General features: G+C 32.3%; 1 protein-coding gene across 1 annotated transcript in view; it reads right to left on the bottom strand.

The window, feature by feature from the left end:
* Window positions 1-16,393, bottom strand: part of cradd (CASP2 and RIPK1 domain containing adaptor with death domain) — a 31,362-nt gene extending 14,969 nt beyond the window's left edge. Inside the window, exon 1 of the mRNA XM_056455056.1 lies at window positions 15,878-16,393. Within this exon, the coding sequence (XP_056311031.1) occupies window positions 15,878-16,190 (313 nt within the window). The 5' untranslated portion in view covers window positions 16,191-16,393. The remainder of the gene's footprint in view (window positions 1-15,877) is intronic.
* Between the last annotated feature and the right edge of the window lie 8,571 nt (window positions 16,394-24,964).

Here is a 24,964-nt window from a genome sequence, read left to right as displayed (position 1 = left end):
CGCGCGCGCACGCACACACACACACACACACACACACACACACACACACACACACACACACAAACAAACAAACACACACACACACACACACAAACAAACACACACACACACACACACACACAAAACATAATGTTATGTTTTACTGCATTTTAAAAACTAAAATTCTAATTATACTTTTTCAATATACAATAATACACTTATTATTATATACAATATATATATAATACATTTATATAATAATACATTTATATTTATATTCTAGTTTGTGTTAGTTGTGTCAGTATATCTTCCATATATATTATCACATTTTGTGGTTCGGTCAGAGCAAATATACGCAGTGAAAGTACAAATCTGGACTGACGCAGCCAGCAAGAAGCACTTGTGGTTTATTATTCTTCATATGACTGACAAAATAAATCTTAAGAACCACTAATTGTACTTAACGGACCCCATCTGTAAGCCTTGGCTTTGGGGCACAGGAACAGTCAGATAAAGCGCTCTTGTTTGGCTAAATTTTTATATGTTACACATCTGATCTGGAAAAACCTCCCAATCATTTGATTAAGACAACAAACTCGTTGAATTTCTTCATATTGGGGGAATTGATAAAAAAAAAAAAAAAACATTGAAAAGATTAAATTGATATTTTTTTCTTCCTTTTCTTTGGCCAACCAGGTTACACTATAAATAATCCATAATGACAACTGAAAGATTGGTACATTTGGTACATTTTGAGATTTATTCAGTTCTGTCATGAAAAAAAACATTACGCTTAGTATTTTAACATGATAATAATATATTAAGTATATTTTTTCTTTTTGTATTCTCTACAGTAGAGTAATATTGAACATACATTAGTAATATTGCTGTGGAAAACATTTTAAAGTATTGGGGGTTATATACTGTATGTCAGTGTTTCCCAACCCTGTTCCTGCAGGCACACCAACACTACATATTTTGAATGTCTCCCTTATCTGACCCATTAACTTTAGGTTTTGGAGTCTCTTCTAATCTACTGATGAGTTGATTCAGGTGTGTTTGATTAGGGAGAGGTTGAAAATGTGTACTGTTGGTGTGCCTTCAGGAACAGGGTTGGGAAACACTGCTGTATGTCACGCTAAAAGTAATTTGTTAATTCTAAAAAAAATGCCTTTTAGCTTTGGATCAGTTTTGGATCACATCATTGATTGTTTTTTTAGTCATTCACAATAATTATAAAGATAACCATGAAGATAACAAATTCTAAAAATCTTTATAAATGTAAAGTAATGTAAAGATGTAGAGAAACAATCAAGTTCAATTGTTGAGTCAAATTGTTTGAGCTAATAACGCTGAATAAAACACTGACAGCCCGTCAGAATCCATTGAAGTATAAAGGGCTTGTGCTATTTAAAGCTACAGACGATATTGTGGAAAAGCATTGATGTTAAACCCTCTTCAGAGAGTATAGATAATTACTATCTAGAAATAAATTATACCATGGGAGAGATTAATTAATATACACGGAAGTTATGAAAGCCAAAACTAAAAGTACCTCAGGTATCCAGTGCTAGTTTTAGCATTTTTGTGTTGCCTCATATGATGTGGAAAATAATTTGTGAAGTTTTTATTCCACTAAGTTGATTACGATTGCTAAATTTGTTTAATTAGATATCTATATTATATTTTAAAATAGGTGACGCAGTGGCGCAGTAGGTAGTGCTGTCGCCTCACAGCAAGAAGGTCACTGGTTCGAGCCTTGGCTGGGTCAGTTGGTGTTTCTGTGTGGAGTTTGCATGTTCTCCCTGCGTTCACCAGGGTTTCCTCAGGGTGCTCCGGTTTCCCCCACAGTCCAAAGACATGCGGTACAAGTGAATTGGGTAGCCTTAATTGTCCATAGTGTTTGAGTGTGAATGAGTGTGTATGGATGTTTCCCAGAGATGGGTTGTGGCTGGAAGGGCATCCGTTGCGTAAAACATGTGCTGGATAAGTTGGCGGTTCATTCCGCTGTGGCGACCCTGGATTAATAAAGGGACTAAGCCGAAAAGAAAATGAGTGAATGAATGAATATTTTAAAATAAATATTACACAAGCTGGATTCACTGGCTAGATTCGCTAGTAGCTCACTAAAGACATAGTTATAATGGGATAATGCAGAATCAAAACCATAGACTAAAAATAAACTGATTTTTACAATTTGTCAGCATGGACACAAATATATTTATCGTTATGTTTATATTTATAGTTGTTGTGCTTGGTGTGAAAGGGTCTTTACTCCCATTCATGCAAAACTCCATATAGGATAATGGTGAATATGTTTGAATTCGCATATAATGCATAAGAATCTGTTCCTTATGTAAGGATCATTATGTTTTTTCAGTAACATTTATTTTCTGTATTTGTAACATTTTTTCTTAAGAAAAAAGCCCAAAAGCCCAATCATATCCCACCTGCACCAATAAAAAACATTCCTAAAAGAGGCAGCGCATCCAGGATCTGAGTCCAGCTGGAACGGACTTTACGCTTCCACATTATGACAGGAAGACTCTCCTCAAGCCAATATTCCTGGAAATCAGACTGTACTAGAGAAGGGTGGAGGGAATGGAGGAGGAGAGTCAGTGTGACGCTCCAACAAAAACAAGCGAGCAGCACTGCGCTGGCTCTGTTCGAAAGCAAATTAATCCAAGTGCCTTTCTCCGGCTTAGCGGACAGTAATGTGATTGTTACCAGGAATGCAAATGGGCTGTACTGCATGCTATTGTTAATTAACTTATTAAAAGACATATCAAGTCTTCAGTTAAGCACATCTTCCAGAAATTATGACCTGGTCATAAAGTCTTTGTTGGACTATGGTGACCTGATCAGTTCAGGATGCTCTCTGTAATTTTATTACATGAAAAAATTAACAACATCCAAGAAAAAGCTTACACATGTGTTCAGTTTCACTGCTACATTTCAATAGATATGGTGATTTGATACTTGTTTATATGAATAGATAACTAAACTCTAAAAGATAGAATGTCTCCTGCAAAGATATTCAGACACCCTTCATATTTCTTACATTTTGTTATGCTGTAAATTGCTTTAAAGCACTGTAACAACCAATCCTAAACCTCTCTATAGCCATCAATGATTCCATAAAGAACATTTAACCTCCATGGAAAGTTATTATTCCATATAAGTTGGAAACAACAGTGGAAAAAGTTTTATTAGATTATGAAATTGTTCTTCACACTATGAAAAAAATGTTCTTTGAAGATTTTTCTTTGGGGTATCAAAAACCTTTCTTCTACAGCACAAATGTGAAAAACTCTTTTTTTCTGTAAACTAGACTGTCTAATCTGATTAACCTCAATTCTAAGTATAATGTCTGTAAGGAAACCATGAAGCACTCAGCACCTGCACAATATCAGCCTATTTCTGAAACATGTTTGAGGGTGGATGAATTTTTCAGTAGTTGTGCTTCCATCAAAAGATGTACATTTATGCCAGGAGTTTCCTACTGACTTGACAAGTTAATATTATTAATAATAATAATAATAATAATAATAATAATAATAATAATAATAATAATACTAATAATAATAATAATAATAATATATCCCCCCTGAATTATTAGCCCCCCTGAATTATTAGCCCCCCTGTTTATTTTTTCCCCCTATTTCTGTTTAACAGAGAGAAGATTTTTTTCAACACATTTCTAAACATAATAGCTTTAATAACTCATCTCTAATCACTGATTTATTTTATCTTTGCCATGATGACAGTAAATAATATTTGACTAGATATTTTTCAAAACACTTCTATACAGCTTAAAGTGACATTTAAAGGCTTAACTAGCTTAATTAGGTTAACTAGGCAGGTTAGAGTAATTTGGCAAGTCTTTGTATAACTATGGTTTGCTCTGTAGACTATCGAAAAAAGAATATAGCTTAAAGGGGCTAATAATTTTGTCCTTAAAATGGCTTTTAAAAAATTAAAAACTGCTTTTATTCTAGCCGAAATAAAACAAATAAGACTTTCTCCAGAAGAAAAAATATTGTCAGACATACTGTGAAAATTTCCTTGCTCTGTTAAAAATCATTTGCGAAATTTAAAAAAAAAAAAAAAAAAAAATCAAAGGGGGCTAATAATTTTGATTTCAACAGTGTATATATATAAAGGTAATAACAATGTTAGGTGCGTTCAAGTCATGTTCACTGGTGCAAGATTATATTGTACCTATTTTTGATGAATTATCAAAATACAGAAGATACAGTCACTGACAACCCACGAGAGTTAACTTTATATTCATGAATTTTGCCTGTTGATCTTGATAAGATATAATGGTATGTAATTCTCTGCTAGGGCTGCACGGGAAAAATTACACATTGTAATATTTTTTGTTCTGCGATATATATTGCGATATGAATACAATTTCACTAGATGAGTTGAATAAATGTTTGTATAATCTATAATAAGAATCTATCATTTTAGATTGATTGGGAAGATTCTGTAGGGGACTGCATAAAATATCATAAACAAGCTACAAGCATAGAGAAATTCAATAACGCAAAACATACTAATTAAATAAACAGCCTTTTATTGTTTTCTAAAGAGTCTAAATGTATTTAGGTATACAGTAATTGAACAATCAACTGTATAATAAAACTGCATAGTCTTTGTTTTCGTATCGTGTGCCTGAATCGTATGCCTGAATGCTTTTAAAACCCTCACACAGTTACAGGTCTAAATAAAGACTTGCGAAATGATAAATTATAATCCACACTCAACATTGCATATACTCGCGATGTGACTATTGCCAATGATCACATTGCGATATTAATGCTAAAATGATATATTGTGCAGCCCTAGATTCGGCTATGTTTGTCTTTTACATATTCCCTGAACTTGTAGATGCAAAGATTAAAAGGAATTTAGATTTTCCCACTCATAATAACAACTTTTCTATGGCATTCATGTGTTCACCAACTCGTAAGTACGATTTATCTGACTTGACTTAAATGACTATTCTGTAGATTTGTTTCCATCATAGTTTTTTTGTTTTTTAACTCTTTATTTTCATTTTCTTTGAAAAAAACCTTCATACATTACATACAGTACTGCCTAAATTCTTACAAGGAGATACCATATATCATATATCACTGGTCAAAACTCTCTTGGAGTACTTACAGTGAATTTAACTTACTACAAAACGGAACTCAAAACCCCACCACCCACCCCACCCATTTAACATTGATCAGAATATTTGTGGAAGGTTCATAAAAAATAAAATACAAGGCATACATGAATAACATTTACAATCATATATGGATCTGGCTGGGACAAAAATTTTAAATTGAAACAAGGTGGACAATGAAACCAAGAGAGACATTAAAAAACAATTATACGATAATAATAGAATAAATAACGAAATAAGATAAATAAATCAACATACAATAGTCTTGTAAAACTCTATCAGTTTAGTCTATCTGCAAAAATAATATGAATGGTTCCCAAATCTTGTTAAAAATGGACAATTTGTTATTTAGTGTGAATCTCAGTTCTTCTAAGTGTAACATATTTCCAAGTTCTCTAGCCCACATTCAAAGGTAGGGACAGCATCAGATTTGTAAAATGAGTTTTTTTGCAATACACATACAAAATAAGAATAAGAATTAAAGAGCAAAATAAGAATTGCTCGTGTTTGGTTTTTACTGCAAGAAATGTCCTCTGCTCCTAAAATTCTAGGATCAGGTTCCAGATTGGTTGAATACACTTCAGAAAGAAATATATATATATATTTCCAGAGTGGTTGTAGTTTACTGCATGTCCACAAAGAATGAAACAAAGTTCCTGTTGAAATATTGCACTTATTACAACTTGAAGAGATTGTTGGGAATATTTTATGAAGTTTTGATTTAGAATAATGGAACTATGAATGACTTTTCCATCATAGTTTATGTGCAATTTTTCTTATCAGGAAAAGGTTTATTTTACCCAGTTGTGCGCAATATGGTTTTTTCATGCACATTTTCGAAATGTGTTTGCAATTTTTTTATGCAATCTTTTAAAATAAACATAAAAATATAGGTTGATGCAAACAGAGTGATTAGAGCTTAGTCTTGGACCTAAACAAACATCTGTGGAAAAAACTAGAAAATTTTCCTGAGGTAAAAAAAAAGTCTTGTGAAGTGGATTGACTTTTCTAGCAAAAGTATTGAAAAACTATAAATGTCCAATCACTGACCTGGGGCAACGACCAAATGTTTACGTTATGCACAACAGACATATATGACATACTAAATGACGCATTATGTAAGATACATTGGTACACTGTAAAAAATGTAATGACAAAAAGTCAAGACAACACATATTTATATGTTTCTTGAACTAATTTTAATAGTTAATCAGTTTTAAGCTAAATTAAGTTGCAAATGTTAACATAATACTTTTATTCAGTTTGATTAACGTAAGAAGTTAATCAGTTTTCAGCTAACTTTATTAAGTTGCAAAATTTAACATAATATTTTTTTTTCAGTTGATTAATGTTGATTAATGATTCATTTGAACTAAAAATATTTATGGCACTTTATATTTATATAAGGCACTTTATATGAAAGTGTAATATACACAGTATATTACACTTTCAATGATACGTTTGTGTGTCCTAATGTGCAGTATACATCAGTTGCGCATAACATTTGGAGGCCAGACTTTATAATTTAAAAATGTCAAATATTTCTGTAACAAAAAACCCATCGATCTGCTTCATAAGACATGCGTTAACACCCTAGGAGTGTATGGGTTAGTTTTATGACAACTTTCAGCAGGTTCAAAATAAAAGCCACTATCCAACACCATTATCCAGCATGGAAAAGCCAGGATAAAATGTAAAACTACCCAGGGCACTATTATAATGATCTAGGCGCAAAGTCTAAAGCGCATGGCGCAAAAGCATTAAGGGCATGTCCGGAATCCACTTTTGCTATTTTAAGGAGGGAAAAATAAGCTCTGCGTCCTGGCACATGGTCTAACAGGGTTGTGCTTATTCTCTTAATGAGTTATGGGTGTGTTTTGAACATTATGTGCATTAAACCAATCAGAGTCTCAACTCTCATTCCCTTTAAGAGTCAGTTGTGTCACGCCATGGCGCATTTGCTATTTACATGGTATTTGCATGCTTTAATAGAGAGAAAACAGTTAAACAGACCATCTGCAGCACGAGGATAAAGAATAAGCCTCCTCCATTCGGCCTCTTTACATTACTTTTACTCTTTACTCCTTTACTTTCGTGGATAAAGAAATGGTGTTGTACACACTCAACTAAAGACATCCATTAGCCTACATATTTAATTTCCTTTGTTAAGCGCAAAGATTTGTTTAAAATCTTATTCATTCATTCATTTTCTTTTTGGCCTAGTCCCTTTATTAATCTGGAGTCGTCCCTTTTTAAAAACATCCATACACACTCATTTACACACATACACTATGGAAAATTTAGCTTACCCAATTTACCTATACCACATGTCTTTGGAATGTGGGGGAAACCGGAGCACCTGGAGGAAACCCACGCAAACATGGGGAGAACATACAAACTCCACACAGAAATGCCAACTGACCCGGCCGAGGCTTGAACCAACAACCTTCTTGCTGTGAGGCGATTTTGCTACCCACTGTGCCACCATGACGGTGTTTCAAAACTATTTCTAAATTCAGTTCCAATACAAGCGCCTTATTGCACTGGGTGTATGATAGGGTCCTCAAACTGTGTTTGTGTGGCAGAAAAAAATCATATATTGAGGGTGAATAAATTATAGGGATATTTTCTTTTTTGGCTGAACAATTCCTTTAAATAGAATTTCTCAATATGTCACCAAAATGGCTCTTATTCTAATTACACCTCACTTTCTGTGAGTGTCTTCTTTAAATAATGCTGAAAAATGCATCTGACATAATTTTCTTTCTAAATAATACTAAACAGCACACGTGATTCCAATGTACGTAGAAAATATAAACATCACTAGGAACTTACTAAATTACAAGCTGCTTAGAAGCTTAACTGCATGTGATTGTTTTCTCATATGTGCGCCATATGCTGTCATTTAATATAATGTTGTGGATTTCTGTTTTAGTTTTCAAGCTTTTATTTAATAGTCTTTGTGGGCAGCACTGGCATAAATTGTAAACACACAGCAAACGGTGCAAAATCTCTTGAGATGAATGGGCAGATGCTGAGTATTACAGAGGATGAACAACAGCGCATAAGGAATTAACCTGAAGATATAAGACATACACAAACACAGCCGTGCAAATAACTAAAATCATCTTGATCTGATGTAGTGGACACATGCTACTGATCAGACTGGTTGGTTGTCACTCAAAAAGTTCTTGTAGATCTGTTATGCTAGAGAATACAAAACAATGCTAAATGAAAATAGGAAAAAGTAACTCAACTGTTATTATTTAGGGTTGCAGATATTGATTAACCTTCAATATTAATCAAAATATTATTTGTTTAATATATACAAAACCTATTGACCTATGTGTACTGTAATATTTTATTTTTTCATTCCGAGGCAAGCTAATCATACATTTCTATACCATGATTTACAGAAGATGCACATTAAAATAATGAAGAAAGAAAATCATGTCAGGCAGAATGGGACATTTTGTCTTTATCCATTTTTTTAAATTGTATTTTCTTGAATTAAAAGTCAAACATTACTCGATCAAAAGCACTTTATTCTAAATAGTAATATTGTAAATAATGTAAAACACAGTGGGTATGGAAAGTATTCAATGACCCCAAGCAAACAGCTAAAATATCGAAGAAGTTGCTTCACAACAACTCCGCGACTATAGGCATGGGCCGGTATAAGATTCTGATGGTATGATAACCTTAAGTAAAAATATCATGATTTCACGGTTTTGCGGTATTGTGATTAATACTTTAAAATATGTCTGGGTAAAAAACTAAAACGTTTCCCCCTTAAACACAACATATTTTATTTTAAAGAAACATTTAAAATATTTTGGAACAGTAACATGTCAGGCTAAATCCTTCAAATAATTAACGACTTTTGCTGTTTTCATTTATTTCAAAAACATTTTTTTTTTCTTTTACAATTTAAAATGGCATCTTCGGATATCTTTTCTGCTGGAGATACTTTTTGTCCTAAAAAACTAAAAACAATGTAAATAAAAAATCCTACACATACCTTAGGAACGGTATTGCAGAAAATGTTGATGGTTTTAAAACCTTGACTTTTCCAAACCGTGATACACCTTGAAAACAGTCATCCAGTGCCTATCTGTGACTGCTCTTGAATGGCCCAGCCAGAGCCCTGACTTAAACCCAATTGAGCATCTCTGGAGATACCTAAAAATGGCTGTCTGTCAACATTTACCATCCAACCAGAACTGGAGAGGATCAGCAAGGAGGAATGGCAGAGGATCCCCAAATCCAGGTGTGAAAAACTTGTTGCATCTTTCCCAAAAAGACTCATAGCTGTATTAAATCAAAAGTGTTTCTACTAAATACTGAGCAAAGGGTCTGAATACCTAGGACCATGTGACATTTCAGGTTTTTTTTTTAATAAATATACATATGTCAACAATTCTGAGTTCTTCTGTCAAAATGGGCGCTGTGTGTACATTATTGAGGGAAACAAATTAACATAAATGATTAAGCAAATGGCTGCAATATAACAAAGAGTATGACATTTAAGGGGGTCTGAATACTTTTCATAAACTACTGTATTTCAAATAACTTTTAAAATTTTCTAGAATATATTTTTTAAATTCTATATTTATGCTTGTGATGGCAAAGCATCATTACTAATAATACACAATTTAATATATTTGTTGGTCAGTAATTATTAGTTATTACTGGTGTTCAGTTATCATAAATAACTAATATTATTATTATTATGAAAACAGTTTTGCTGCTCATGATTTTTGTGAAAATGTTTGTCAGGGTTCATTTTTGAATCTATATATTCATATATAAAAATCTATGTAACATTTTAATAGTTTTTATAGTCATAAATCAATTTTTAAATCAAAACTGTTATAAAACTGTAAAAAAAAACATGATGGTGTGTTAAAAAGATGAATGAACATTAATGAATTATGAAACCTAATTAAAGCCAACTATTCTCAATCTGAATATTTTATTATAAATCAAACACAAAAAAGCGAGAAGCAAGAAAAAGAGATGCAACAATACTAAAATATGCCATTTTCTTTGAGAGGATATAAGTCAGCATGGTCTGCAGAGAAAATCGTCCACAGTGATTCACGCAACTGTGCTAACAAGCAGTCTGAACATGCTAACTTGCTCTATGATAGAAGACAGTTGGGTTAAATTTGTCTAGAGGCCTGCCGCAGAACATTTTGCCTCGTAAACAACTTAAAATTCAGAAGCGTAATGCTTCAGGTACAACGATTCCCAGAACCCACAAGCCAAGGCTTAAGCAACCATTTGCATAGTTTTCCTTAAATCAAGCATTTTGTTAATAAACATGCAAATTGTGTGACCTGCAGGTGTGAGGAAAATGAGCATTTCGTGTCCCCACTTGACTGATCTCCATTGGAAAGTAGGTAATAAGGACTGTGTTTATTATTTAAACTGAACCAGAACATGCATCTCCTTTATTAATGCGTCCGTGACACTGCAGATTCAGGAGTCGGAGGAAAAAAAACATGTTCCCATGCCAACCGAATGACATCACCGCTGTCAGGATCCAAATTCATAACGACATGAATATGAATCATTTGACAAGTGGATGAAAATAAAAGCGGGAAAGGAAAGAACAAAGCAGCGCAATCATTTGTGCTCCTTCAAAGCAAGACACTGCAGGTGAACTAATGGTTAGCATTGTGTTTGCAGCTGATTGATTACATCAAGTATTGCTAACCCTTTTGTAATATAATAATGTAATATTTAAAAAAATGTTGTTTAAATATGCAAATTGGGGATTCATTATTATAATATGTGCTCACATCTGAACATTGTATAGAGCTAGGTTTAAAACTCTTGTTTATTTCTTTATTTATAAATAAATACATCAAGATATAATGCATTATTAGAGTCTTTTCGACTTAGTCCCTTTATTAATCAGGGGTCGCCACAGCGGAATGAACCGCCAACTTATCCAGCATATGTTTTACGCAGCGGATGCCCTTCCAGCTGCAACCCATCACTGGGAAACACCCATACACTCTCATTCACATACATACACTACGGCAAATTTAGCTGATTCAATTCACCTATAGCAGATGTCTTTGGACTTGTGGGGGAAACTGAAGCACCCGAAGGAAACCCACGCGAACACGGGGAGAACATGTAAACTGACCCAGCCGAGGCTCGAAATTGCAACCTTCTTGCTGTGAGGCGATTGTGAGTCAAAGATTGTTGTTTTTTTACAGAAGGGGTTTTGGGAATCTCTTCATCGTTAAAATCAGAAAATACTGCAAACTTCCTCAGAAAAAAAAAACACATTTTCACAAATTGTTTATAATCAGGGACAATATGCAAGGACAAAACCCTTTAGAAAATAGATATTTAAAAAACTGCAGTATGCAAGTGCTTCTGAAGTGAAGATCACTTAGTGCAGGAGAAAAAAAAACATATTTTGAAGGAAAATAACAGCCTTTAAATTTGTATAGTAATCGAAATCTACACAAACTGATATGAATTGATACAGTGGGACAAAGAATATACACAAAGGTGTATTTTGGATGATTTTGGAAAGTTTGATTTCTAAATCCTTTATTTGTATTTAAAATATGAAAAAAATCTCGAAATATGCAAACAAATTAATAAATTAAACACAGATTGTAAGAGCATTTGTTAAAACAACACAGGACAAGACGTGTTTAATAAAAGCTAATCAAACATCACTCATTCTGAACGAATAAACGTTCGTAATGGAATAATGGAAAACGTATATCGCAGAATAAAAAAATATCGCAATGTGTAATTTTTCCAATATTGTGCTGCCCTAGCAGATAGACGCATTGTGATATCGATGCTCAAATGATATATTGTGCAGCCCTACTGTACTGTAAATACAATCTACAAACACAAATTGATAAAGTGTGACAAAAAAAATGTACTTTCAATGCGTTCTTTCTATTAGACTGACTGTACACTTCATAAAAATTAAAAAAGTCCAAAATCTCAATACTGACAGGTGCATGAAAAAACAGTAATTTTGCCTAGGGGAGCTAGAAATTAAAGCGAGTGCTTAAGTGTGAAGAATGTTTGCTTAAAGTATAGCGCTCGTCCTCGACTTCCTAGAAATCTGCAAGCACGCTTCTTTCTCTTTTTTTTTTTCACCCCTCCCAGTTTCTTTTATGCTTTCTTCCTAGCCCCCACCCCTCATCCTCCCCAATTTATTACCATCTGAACCACAGTAAGTCAATAAAATCTTCAGCTCAGTAACTGGAGACGGGAGGGAGAGGGAGAGCAGCCAACAAACGGCTTTGATTATATTTTTCCTAGAAAGGAGGATGCTCGGCGAGAGTGCTGGGCCGCAGCGCTAGTGCCAGGAATTAATGCAGCTTTCATGGAAAAGCAGGGCAGCGCACCAAGTCGGCCTGGCCTTGAGAGACTCAAAACACTACTTCAGCTCTTTTTTATACCTCGCTCTCCCTCTGCTTTCCTTTTCACGTCTTGTTTTTCTCGGAGGCAAGGGGCTGCTTATTATTTTTTCAGAGGTGTTCTGGGGCTTGCCTGACTGTGTGATTGAAAAGAGGTGATGCAAAAAACAACAGAAAGCGGTAATAAGCCGTATTTCTTCCTGCATAGTTCAAGCAGAGAGGTCTATTGTTTGTCTAGAATGGATGATGCAAATAAGGCATTTTACAGACCATGTTTCATTAAAAAAAAACATTGATTTTCAAATCATATGCAAATTAGCTATGCTTTAAATGCACTGGACATGGATTCACTGTTAGAATTAGTTCAGAAGAAGAGCAATTCAATTGAACCACATGTTATTTAACACTCTGGTCAGATATACGAGAGATGCAATGGTTTGACCTCTTACTTTATAAGTACATCTGATGAATAAGATTACAATTGTTTTGAGAGAGACAGAGTTAAACTGGGAGGGAATATTAGGCAGCATCTGACTAAAATGTGACTGAATAATGATTTACACTCCAACTAGCTTTATGTTATACGCCTAATTCTATAAAAGTCCAGCCTTGTGTTTGTGTAATCCAGTCATTAATTGTGTTCCTTTTATATGTTACATTTAATTTTTATATTACTTCTTGTATTTTGCATTTGTTTGTTTATTTAACAGGAACAATACATGTGACACTGTTATACAAAAACAACTGATGCATAGGCATATAGCATGAGGCTAATTTGCAGCCCTCGTCCCTTGTTTACATAAAAAATAAACAAATAAACAAACAAATACACTATACAACAAACATGCACAGTATATACAAAGCCACAAACAAAAAAATTAAGTCAATCTGCATACTAAAGAGAAATGTAAACCTGACCAACCTGAAAGAATAATACTTAATGTCCACATTGCTGTAAAGATTTCAACCATTGTTTCAGCTTAAAAAAAAAATGGACGTAAACGCTATAAAATAAATTTATAATTTTATTAAAAACATAAAATAAAAATAAAATTACAACATTTACATAAATAAAAAAACTGTATTTATTTATTTGTTTATTTATTAAGGAAAAAATGATGACTTTCATACATTATTAACATAATTTAGAGAAAATGGCCATTAAAAATGTCATGCAGTGTTCAATAGTTTCTATACAAAAAAGAAATCTTGCCTAAGAACAAGAATCACTTGATGATATATTTCAATTGTATTTTTACCGATTACAGTGCAAACTGTTAAACCCCAAATTCATTGTTCATTAAAATACAAATTATACTTATATACTTATACTATTTGTCCAACCATTTTTGTCCTATAATTTGAATCTGTCATTTTATAGTCAGTAATGTTTTTTTTTTTGTTTGACATCACTGAAACACAAAGAATCAATAATGACTGATAAAGCATAAATGACTTTAAATCAGTTTTGAATTTGATGTTTTAACAGGGACCTGTCTTGCACAACAATACATTGACCTCAAAAGAAAATATGCTTTGTGCCAGGCTTTAGCAAAGTTGCAATTTTCCACCTGCAGTTATTATACTTATAATGTGTAGTGTTATCTGGTAACTAATTTTCAATTAAAAAACATAAAATTTTATGTTGATTTACTGTTTACATGCATATTAATGATGACTGTAAGGACAACTAAGGACAGCTAGTGTATGTCAGCATATTTTTAATTTAATTTCATTTTGTGTAGATATAACCCACATACTATTATATGAGGACACTTGGGACAAAAGAACTAACTGAAATTTATTACCTATCTATCCATCCATCATATACATCTTTTTTGCATCAAAAAAATGCAAAAGTTCCTATGTTTACAGACATCTTTATATTTATCACTACGATAGTTTTAACTTCAGATGAGTCTGAAATGAAGAGAAATGAATATTAGGTGGAGTAACCCTGGTTTCAGTCACAACAATTGAAAATATCTGTAATTCTCAACAACTGTCATGTTTCTGGGGAAAATGACAACACTTTTCCTTGACATTTGAAATAGATGTTATATAAAAATACTGTAATAATATAAGTTATATAGGCTATGGTTCAAAACGTTTTTCAAGCTTACAGTAGCATTGTGTATCATACGAAATGTATTATAAAACTTTAGTAATGAATGCTAAGGCATGCTTTAGAAATAGTTAGCTAATAATGTGTAATAAATACTGTAGTATACTTTAGTTTTTACATCTTATAAAACGTGATGAAGAGTAATATACTCTATAGTTATTTTGTACAGTATTGAGTAATTTCTATAGCAAAATATTTAAACTATAGTAATAATTCACAACTTTAGAAATACCACAACAGATTAATTTGAGTAATAAACAATAGTATGAGGGCCTTATAGAATAAAATAAATAAGAATATTTGACTGAAGCATCATACAAATCCAGCCACACTGATCATTTTCGAGGGGTATCTTAATAATTAATATTAAGTATTATAAAGTATATTATAAATATGGGAGAACATGTGGGATATTTGATGACATATTTCTGTCCCATTTATATTATACTGTACACAGTATATACTAATAATATGGTTTTTATATGACCATTATACAGTATATTATAAATATGAGAGCACATGAGGGATATTTAATTACATATTTCTGTCCCATTTATATTATACAGTATACAGTATATAGGCTACTAATAAAATGGTTTTTATATGACTAGTATACAGTATATTATAAATATGATTATTATATGACTATTATACAGTGTATTATAAATATGAGAGGAGATGTGGGATATTTGATTATATATTTCTGCCCCATTTATATTATACAGTATACAGTATATTATAAATAAGATTATTATATGACTATTATACAGTGTATTATAAATATGAGAGGACATGTGGGATATTTGATGACATATTTCTGTCCCATTCATATTTTACAGTATATAGTATATTATAAATATGACTATTATATGACTATTATACAGTATATTATAAATATGAGAGATCATGGTGGATATTTGATGATATATTTATGTCCCATTTATATTATTCAGTATTGTAAATTTTGATTATAATATCATTATTATACAGTTTATTCTAACTAAGAGGAACATGTGGGATATTTGATGTCATATTTACGTCCTACTTATATTATACAGTATATACTAATATGATTATTATGTGACTATTATACAGTATTTTATGAATTTGAGAGAACATGTGGGATATTTGATTATAAATTTCTGTACTCTGGATGTTCAGTCAGTTTCAGCTCCTAGGACTCACCTGTGAAGGGCGGAGGAGGAGGAGACTCTTCTTCTTCCTCATTTAGTTGCAGTAGTTTGTCTCTGATCCAGGGAAAGTCTTTTTCCAGTGACTTTATAAAGTGATGGAAGGCTGTCGGTCCGCGGCTCGGTAAAATATCCAGGAGCTTTAACGTTTTATTTCTGCTTGACGACTCCGACTGAATCTCCTCTAAATGGCTCTCCGTCAGGATCTCCTCTTGATATAAATACTGTATGATTAAATCGTCCACTAAAAGCTCATCAGACAGAAAAAGCCGCTGTGCTCGAAGCAGTTTTTTGTGTTTTGGGTCCATGTTTGAACCCGGTGACCGAGTTAAAAAGCCGCTGTGAGCTGAATGTTAACCACAACAACAGCGGCGAATTTCTTCTCTAAGCAAACAATAGCTGTTGTAAAAACGCATAGAGTAATGTTTATGAATATACATGTTACAGAAATATTACAATGTACATTGTTGTTATGCTTTTCACATGATTTTTCCGCGTCATGTCGCATTAATTTCTACCGGCTGGAAACGAGTCTTAGGAGGAACTACTTTTTTTTTGGCAGGCTACATTGCTGCATTCGACCACAGAACTACATTTATTTTCGCTAATTATTGTGTACAATTGTAACCAAACATAATCCAGCTTTGTTTATTATTATTATTATTATTATTATTATTATTATTATTATTATTATTATTATTATTATTATTATTATCATTATTGCCTAAATATTATATTACACTTTCAAACACTCTCAGTATTAAATAAGATTTTGTTGGTTATTCATTAAAACATTAACAAGCATGACACGTTATTCAATTATTAATGAACCACAAATGGTAAAGTTTGCTGCCTAGAATGTTTTTTTCTTTCATCATTATTATTATTTATGCATATTCTACAATTTTATTTTTATATTCTATTACTTTCACGGCAATCCATTTAAAATGAAAGCAAGAATAAATGGAAATCATATTATTATCATATCATATTATTACCATTAGGGGAGAGTGTGGACAGTTGCAACACTTTTTGCATTTCAGTTTCTCGGAGATAGTTTTTGGTGGAAATCCAAAATTTTTATAAAATAACCCACATCAGTTGGACACCCACCCACATTGCTATAATATGTGTACAGTACATGTGATAATATACAGTGCTTAGCATAAACAAGTACACCCCATTTTGAAACTAAATATTTTTATCAATTTCTCAGTGAATATGGGTAATATATATTGATGCACTGGAAGAAAACAGATTTATGAAACAGATATATTTATTAAAATAATATTTTAGTCACAGAACATCTTTAAAAATGGAAAGATTATACAATTAAATGCATGGAAATGTTGGGAAAAAATACAACTTACATTGTATATATTTTTTGTTTCTCTTGATTTTTACTACTTTTGAAAATTTTATTTAATATTTTTCCCTAACATATAAATTTGGAAGTGCTCATTTTTTTAACCATTATTGTAAGTTATTTTGTTAGATAAGTTCCAGATTTGGCTTCAGTACTGACTAAACTAATGTAAATGCACAAATATAATATTGTAAAGCTTCCTATAGAAAATATTAATTTAAATGAGAGATTTGTGAGGAGTGTACTTATATATGCTTATACACTGTATTCAATTTTAAACTTGAACAGACAAAGTCATGCGTTGCATCTGACCCCAAGCAGGGGGACGTTTGCAGCAACCCACAGGGACAGTTAACATTCATTCAAATGTAATAATAAAAAAATTCTAAAACATCAGGTTGGATTTTATTTGTATTTTTTTGATAAACAGACTAAATGTAAATTGGTTAAATTGTTAAATATGTTAATATAAATACATATAAATACAGACTATTAAAAGGACAAGCAACAACCAATTATCAGGCCTAAAAAAGTGAACAATCATATTTACAGAAAATCTTTACTAAACTACTTCTTTGAACTTTGAAATGAATTAATTAATAAAAAATATAAATTTTTCTATGTAAATTACATTGAAACTGTAATAAAATTACAACTGTACATTGCTAATATGACAAGCTTTTAAATTAATTTTATAATTGGGGACAGTTGCAACTCCAACTCTGTCAAACCTGATAAAACTGTCTATGTTAGTGAGATACAATAGCTTTAACGCTTGATAGCTATACCCATTTAAATCTAAGAAAACAGTGATTTAAATTATACAAAAGAGTAATGTTTCACAAAAACAGATTAGACAGTATGATAGATTTTCTGAACATTAAAATTGACCTTTTTCAATACACTCACAATACTATTAAAAATCAAGATCATATAATCACAGCCATTCAAATTTTCAACTTTTCATCATTCATCTTTTATAAATGTCTAAAATATTCCTGTTTGAGTAGTGACAGTGATTTTGTAACAGATTGATTTTAATGTGCTATGGGATTCAACAGTGGTCAAAAACAGCTATTAAGCGTTCTCAGTTAGATGTTGAATGTACACTGTACATCACAACTTAACAAATCACATGGTGTTTGTTTTCAAATTTTAAATTAGGCTGCTTTTTATGTCTTAAGACTAGTCCATTGAATTGTTTTCTGTGCATGTGATATTGAGGTGAGAGTTTTGTAGTACTCGCCCTTGACCTTTTAACCTAAAAATTTGTTTTATACTGAAGGAAGGGTCACATATGGCTGATTTCCCTGAGATTGAAAGAGGGTCTAACTGAGAATATGTAGTATAAATATCATCACTCTAGCTCATTCCTGATTGGAGGAATAAGTCTTGTTGCAACTGCCCTATGTTGCAACCGTCCCCACTCTCCCCCTATTAATATTAATGGAAAATCTATATGTTTATGTTTTTGCTTTTGCCTTCACGGAGATCTATTTAAAGTCTCAGACAGAATAAACAGAAATGTGTAAGGTGTGATAAAGTATTTACATTATATATACAGTGCTCAGCATATATAAGTATACTCACAAATCTATCTTTAAATTCATATTTTTAATAGGAAGCTCTACAATATTATATTTGTGCTTATACATTAGTTTAGTCAGTACCTAAGCCAAATCTGGAGCTTATCTAACAAAATAACTTACGATATAGGTACAAAAACTAATATAGCCAAATTTATTTTATATAAAAATATTAAATACAAATTTAAAAAGACGAAAAATCAAGAAAAGAAAAAAATTGAATTTGCTTGAATTTAATTGTATTATCTTTTAATTTCTTAATATGTTTGGTGACTAAAATATTATTTTAATAAATATATCTGTTTAGTAAATCTGTTTTGTTTAAATGCACCAAAATACATTGCCTATATTCACTAAGAAATTGATTAAAAATATATAAATTTTCAAAATGGAGTGTACTCATTTATGCTGAGCACTGTATATTTCCCCCAGTTAGATGTTTATGCATTTGACTGAAATAAGATTCATGGGCAGAAAAATAAATATTTATGGCCTGTATAATTCTCTTAAGCCAGCCACAGTTAAATATAACCAAGTTGTAGTCACAATAACTAGAGCAGCTCTGTTATTTTGGCTTAAACTATCTTTACCACTGTAAACTCTTGGGAAGGATTCTAATTATAATGCCTTATTTTTCAACAGTCCCATAATTTCTTCTCTTTTTTCTTCCCTCATGGTGTTGCTATTGTGTTCATGCTCCAGTTTCCCAGCGATTATTCTCAGAAAGCTTGAGGTAACACTATTAAACAATATCCTTGTTGTAATATAATATAACAGTGCATAATGCATAATTACATGCAGCTAACCCTAAACCAAACCTATTTTTAGCCCTGACCCTACATGTTGCTGCTAATAATATTTCTCAGTGCCCCATAAAATATAACAAGGCAAGTTCTGTTGTATACATTTGTTGTCCTCGTGACATTTTGCTAAACCACTTGTCTGAAACACTAAGCTTTCTTTAGCCCATAAAGTGGCTTTAGCCTTTCAAACACTGTTATGATTTTTTATTTTCAGAGCAACAGTTGTTCCAGGAAGAGCGGATTATTTGAATATCAGGGCATTTATGAGCTGCACGAAGCTGATGTATCTATGTAAATCCTATTGGTGTTGTTTTGCATGTCTAATCCTGCAGCTCTGTGCCATCTTTATCAGCATTCAATGCAAATGATGTCCTATTTTTCAGTTGACTGCAATTAAGATATAGTTCCTCATATCAACATAAGGGCCACTTTATCATCAAGCACAGTTGTCTCTAATCCTTTTACAATCTGTTAGGAAGGATTTTCTCTTCAGAGAATCCATTATTTTACAGGCTTATGGAATTCAAGCTAAATTGGAAATATCCACAGCGGCGAATAAAGAGATCAAAATGTGACCCAACTCAGACCCAAATATTCATGAAAATCTATTTATTTATTTTATTATCTTCAAGTGGATGCAAACCTTCATGAATTTTTTTCTCTGTTAAACACAAAAGAAAATATTTTGCAGAATGTTGTTAAACCGCTAGCCATTGATTACCATACAGAGAAGAAAAATATACTATGGATTTCCATGGCTGGTGCCTCTCGACAATTTTTTTAATTTCTTCAACAGAAGAAAGAAACAACCCAGGCTCATTCTGATTACGTACCGCTATACGTCTCAGGAGCTATGTTTTCGCGAATCCACCAGAGGCCGCTGTGTATGCTTTTTCAGATCTCAAATTTCTCTCGCCAGTGCCATTCTCACCTGTTTTTCTCATGTTAATCCACCAGAGGCCGCTGTCGACTGACTGACTTACTGACTGACCAACCGACCGATATCCCCACCCTCCCCTTCCCTAAACCCAACCAATAGTGTTTTAAAAAGCACAGATTGACCCGCCCACCCCATTCCCTCACCTGATTTTTACCACGTTTGCAGATTTTACCACATTCTCACCCTGTTATTTACTTGTTTATTTTAATTTTTAGCTTTTGTTTTTGTCTTACCTGCTTTCTGGAACCGTTATACACCAGACTTGAACTATGTTGTCATGGTCAACTCCGCTCTGCGTCTCAAGTCCACTGATATACATGTTGAACCACTGGACAAACTGGTAATAGCGGGAAAGCCATCCATATGGAGCTAAGTAGTCAGCTAAGCGAAAAAAGGAACAGCATCATATCACTCCATAGTGTTCATTTTAATGCTGAAATACTGCCATACGTAGCTCTGTCTACATAATTCCTGATTTTCAGAAGTGTATATTGGGCTACGTTTTCAGAATGAGCCTATGTTGGAAAGAAACCAGATTTGGAACAAAAAAAAAAATTATGATAGAATTTTGAGTGAACTATCCCTTTAAAGCAGAGATACCCAAAGTAGGGCCTGCGGGCCAAAGTTGGCCCATGCATTGTAATCTTTGATTTGGCCTACCATTCCTTCTGAGAGGAAAGTGAGTATTGATTGAGAGGGTTGAGGTGAAAACCTTTAACACAAAGATGGTCATTTCAAATTTGACATAACCTTTTTTGTTTTATTGCTGAGCTACAAAAAATTTAAATTAAAGGAAATTAAAGGTTTCAATTAAATGTTCTAAATGAATCAGATTTTTTTTAACATGTAAATACTTTCACGGATAGAGAACTATGCAGAAGACATTGGTGAGCAAATCAAGGCAAAAACTAGTTTGATTCTGTTATAAATTAGATTGTTTTGTTTTTACTGTAATAAGTTCATTATATTAATGTATTAGTTCATATAAAGCAGTTTTCTAGTCATTTTTAAACATTATTAAATAAATTAGAAAATTACCCATGGCAAATATATTTACCTTCGGTCCACTATATGCCTCAATCAAGTTTGGTTTTTGACCCTTCATAAGAAAAGTTTGGGCACCTCTGCTTTAAAGGATGTACATAATTACAGAAAATTAGTTGTTTGGTCATTTTATTCCTTAGCTTAGAATTAGAATGTTTATATAACCTTTATTTAATAAAAGCTTCATGACACATACATGTCAAATATAAAAAATCAATGCAACACAATGAGAAAACTTTGTCTGCATGTTCAAACTAAAACTCAACCACCCGTAAACCCCTTGTGAGGAATTAAACAAATCTGAAAAACCTATAAAGTCACTGTTAGTGATGAACAGATTAATCGATGAAACTATACATTCAAGTATATGGTCAAATAAGTATAATAAGATCAGTTCAGTTCAGTTTTTTCCTTTATTTTGTCATTCAAAACATCACAATAAAATTGTAATGCAGAACGAAATTACGTTGCAACAGACCCAACAAGAACATAAAAAACATCACTATACAAACACTATAAAGTCCTAACATGATAAACAAGCTTTTATAATTTCATAAAAATACAAAAATATAGTTATATAAGATATAACCTAATTTAAATAAAATCTCAGTAGAGAACTTAATACTAAAATACCTATTTCACCATTTTTATAATGCTTGTAATATTGATAATTTATGCTAGTTTAACTATTTATTGATTTATTATTTTACACTAGCTATCAATAGTGTTTAAGAAATGGTATTATTCAAAAGTCTTATAATGACAGGATAAAAACTATCACGAAACCTCACTGATTTGCTCCTCAGGCTTCTGTAACGCCTGCCTGATGGCATAAGTGTGAGCAGGCTATAGCCAGGGTGAGTTGGATCCCTTAAAATGCTATTTGCCATAGACAGACAACGTCGTTGATAAAGTTCCTCGATAGATGTCATCTTGACTTGTCAGATACACTACTATTCTTATACCAAAGGGAGATGCCATTAGTGAGAACACTCTCCACAGCACCTCTGTAAAAAGTTGTGAGAATTGATGTGTGCTCTTTTTAACCTTCTCAGAAAGTGCAGTCGTTGTTGCGCTTTCTTTGCAAGACAAGTGGTATGGAGAGACCATGATAACTAAATAAATTAATTTATCAACCCTTGTGTGCTGTTGAGGATGTTTTCATCCATTCTGAGGTGATTCTGAGTCTTAATTTGGCCACATCTTTCTCTGTGTTACAGAAAATGGAATGATTTTTGGTGACAAGCTTATTTTGACACATATTTTATTAAAATGCTTTAAACATTTAGAAAAATCTAACCTTAAAAATGAAAACTTTTACCTCTTCCCAACAGGGAAAAGCACCAACAATCAAGAATGCATGATCATATGCTGTCATGTCTTTGCAATCAAAAATATCACTATAATGGAGCTCAATGGGGCAAAAACAGTCACAAACATAACGAAAGGGTAGTAAATTTGAACAATACACAAGAGTTTATTTGAAAAAGTTAAAGTATCTAGGTCTAAATCATACCTTGTGTGATGTGTTTTTGCAGGCATCCACTTACCTGTGACTAATTTGAATGAACAGTTGAGATATTATCTTCTGGACGAGATAATGACAAGCTTTTTACACGTAAGTCTGATGTCACATCACAGTTCTGGCTCCAAAAGCTGCCAAAAGCAAACAATGAGTACCACCAGTCTACTCATAATACTATTAAAAATCAAGATCATATAATCGCAGATGCTCAGACAGCCATTCATCTTTTATAAATGCTTAAAATATTGCTGTGATTTGTAATAGATTTTAATGAGTGATATGATTCAACAGTGGTCATAAACAGCTATTAAGCATTCTCAGTTAGAGGATGAGTGTATACTGTACATCACAACTTAACAAATAACATGGTGTCTTTTTTCAAACGGTAAATTAGGCTGTTTTTGTGTCTTAAGACTAGTCCGTTGAATTGTTGTTTTTTTTTGCATGTGATATTGAGGTGAGAGTTCAGTAGCACTCGCCCCTGAACTGACCTTTTAAATCCTGTTTACTTGACTGCCTGAACTGCTTAGATCTTCACTGTCAGGCTCTGGTCATGTGAGCTCCAGAATACTCTTCCATCGGGTCAGTTCAGGTCCTCTTACCCTCAGCCATTGACACGTTTCAGTTCAATATATTTGTTTGTTAATTTATTAAGTGTTAATATTCTATGTAATTAAACATCACACTTTACAATAAGGTTTCATTAGTTAATGTATTTACTAACATGAACTTATAATAAACAACACTTATTTATTTATCATTGTTCAACATTTATTAATGCCTAATTAAATCCGAATTCCTGCTTGTTAACATTAGATAAAGGATTGTGAGATGATGTTTAGTAACAATGAAGAACTTTATTTCCATTAACTAATGTTAAAAAAGATGAATACATACTGTAATACATGTTTTGTTTCTTTGTTTGTTCATGTTATTAAATACATTAACTGACATTAACTAGTGATTTATTTTGAAATTGCACCCAATTCATTACGTTATTGCTATGCTACTTTATGAATATTAAGTAAAATATATTAATATTAAAAATTAAGTCATAATCCACTACAATGTTTTACATTTGTTCAAATTAATGATTCATTAAATTGACCCTGTGTGTTTTTCAATCATTTTTAAAACATTAAGCCATATTAAGAACGCAACTCTTTATCATTTTGAAGAATTTTAGGAAGATTTTTTTTCTGAAACTGCATTGAAATTTTTATTTAACTAATTGTAAATATGAAAACATATTAGTATAAAAATATAGATGTCAAAATATTTCATTGTCATTTAACTGACACTAGATGTTATCAGATAATAATCATAAATAAATAATCATAAAAATTGTAATTGTATTAATCCCTGTCAGTAAGATTACCTAAAAATAAATAAATAATTATTAAATAAATAATTATTAAATAAATAAATATTAAAGTGCATGATAAGCATTAAATTCCTACTTAAGAAATTACGAATGCACAAATAACTATCATTTGATTGATTTGATTTGATTTATTTATTTTCTAACAGAAATATCATACATAAAATATGATTCATTCATTCACTTTCTTTTCAGCTTAGTCCCTTTATTTATCTGTGGTCGCCACAGCGGAATGAACCGCCAACTTATCCAGCATATGTTTTACGCAGCAGATGTCCTTCCAGCCACAACCCATCTCTGAGAAACATCCACACACACTCATTCACACTCATTCACTACAGACAATTTAGCCTACCCAATTCACCTGTACCGCATGTCTTTGGACTTGTGGGGGAAACCGAAGCACCTGAAGGAAACCCACGCGAACGCAGGGAGAA

This window comes from Danio aesculapii, chromosome 4 (assembly GCF_903798145.1).
Source record: "Danio aesculapii chromosome 4, fDanAes4.1, whole genome shotgun sequence".
NCBI lineage: Eukaryota > Metazoa > Chordata > Actinopteri > Cypriniformes > Danionidae > Danio > Danio aesculapii.
This window is presented reverse-complemented; position numbering and strand designations above follow the sequence as displayed.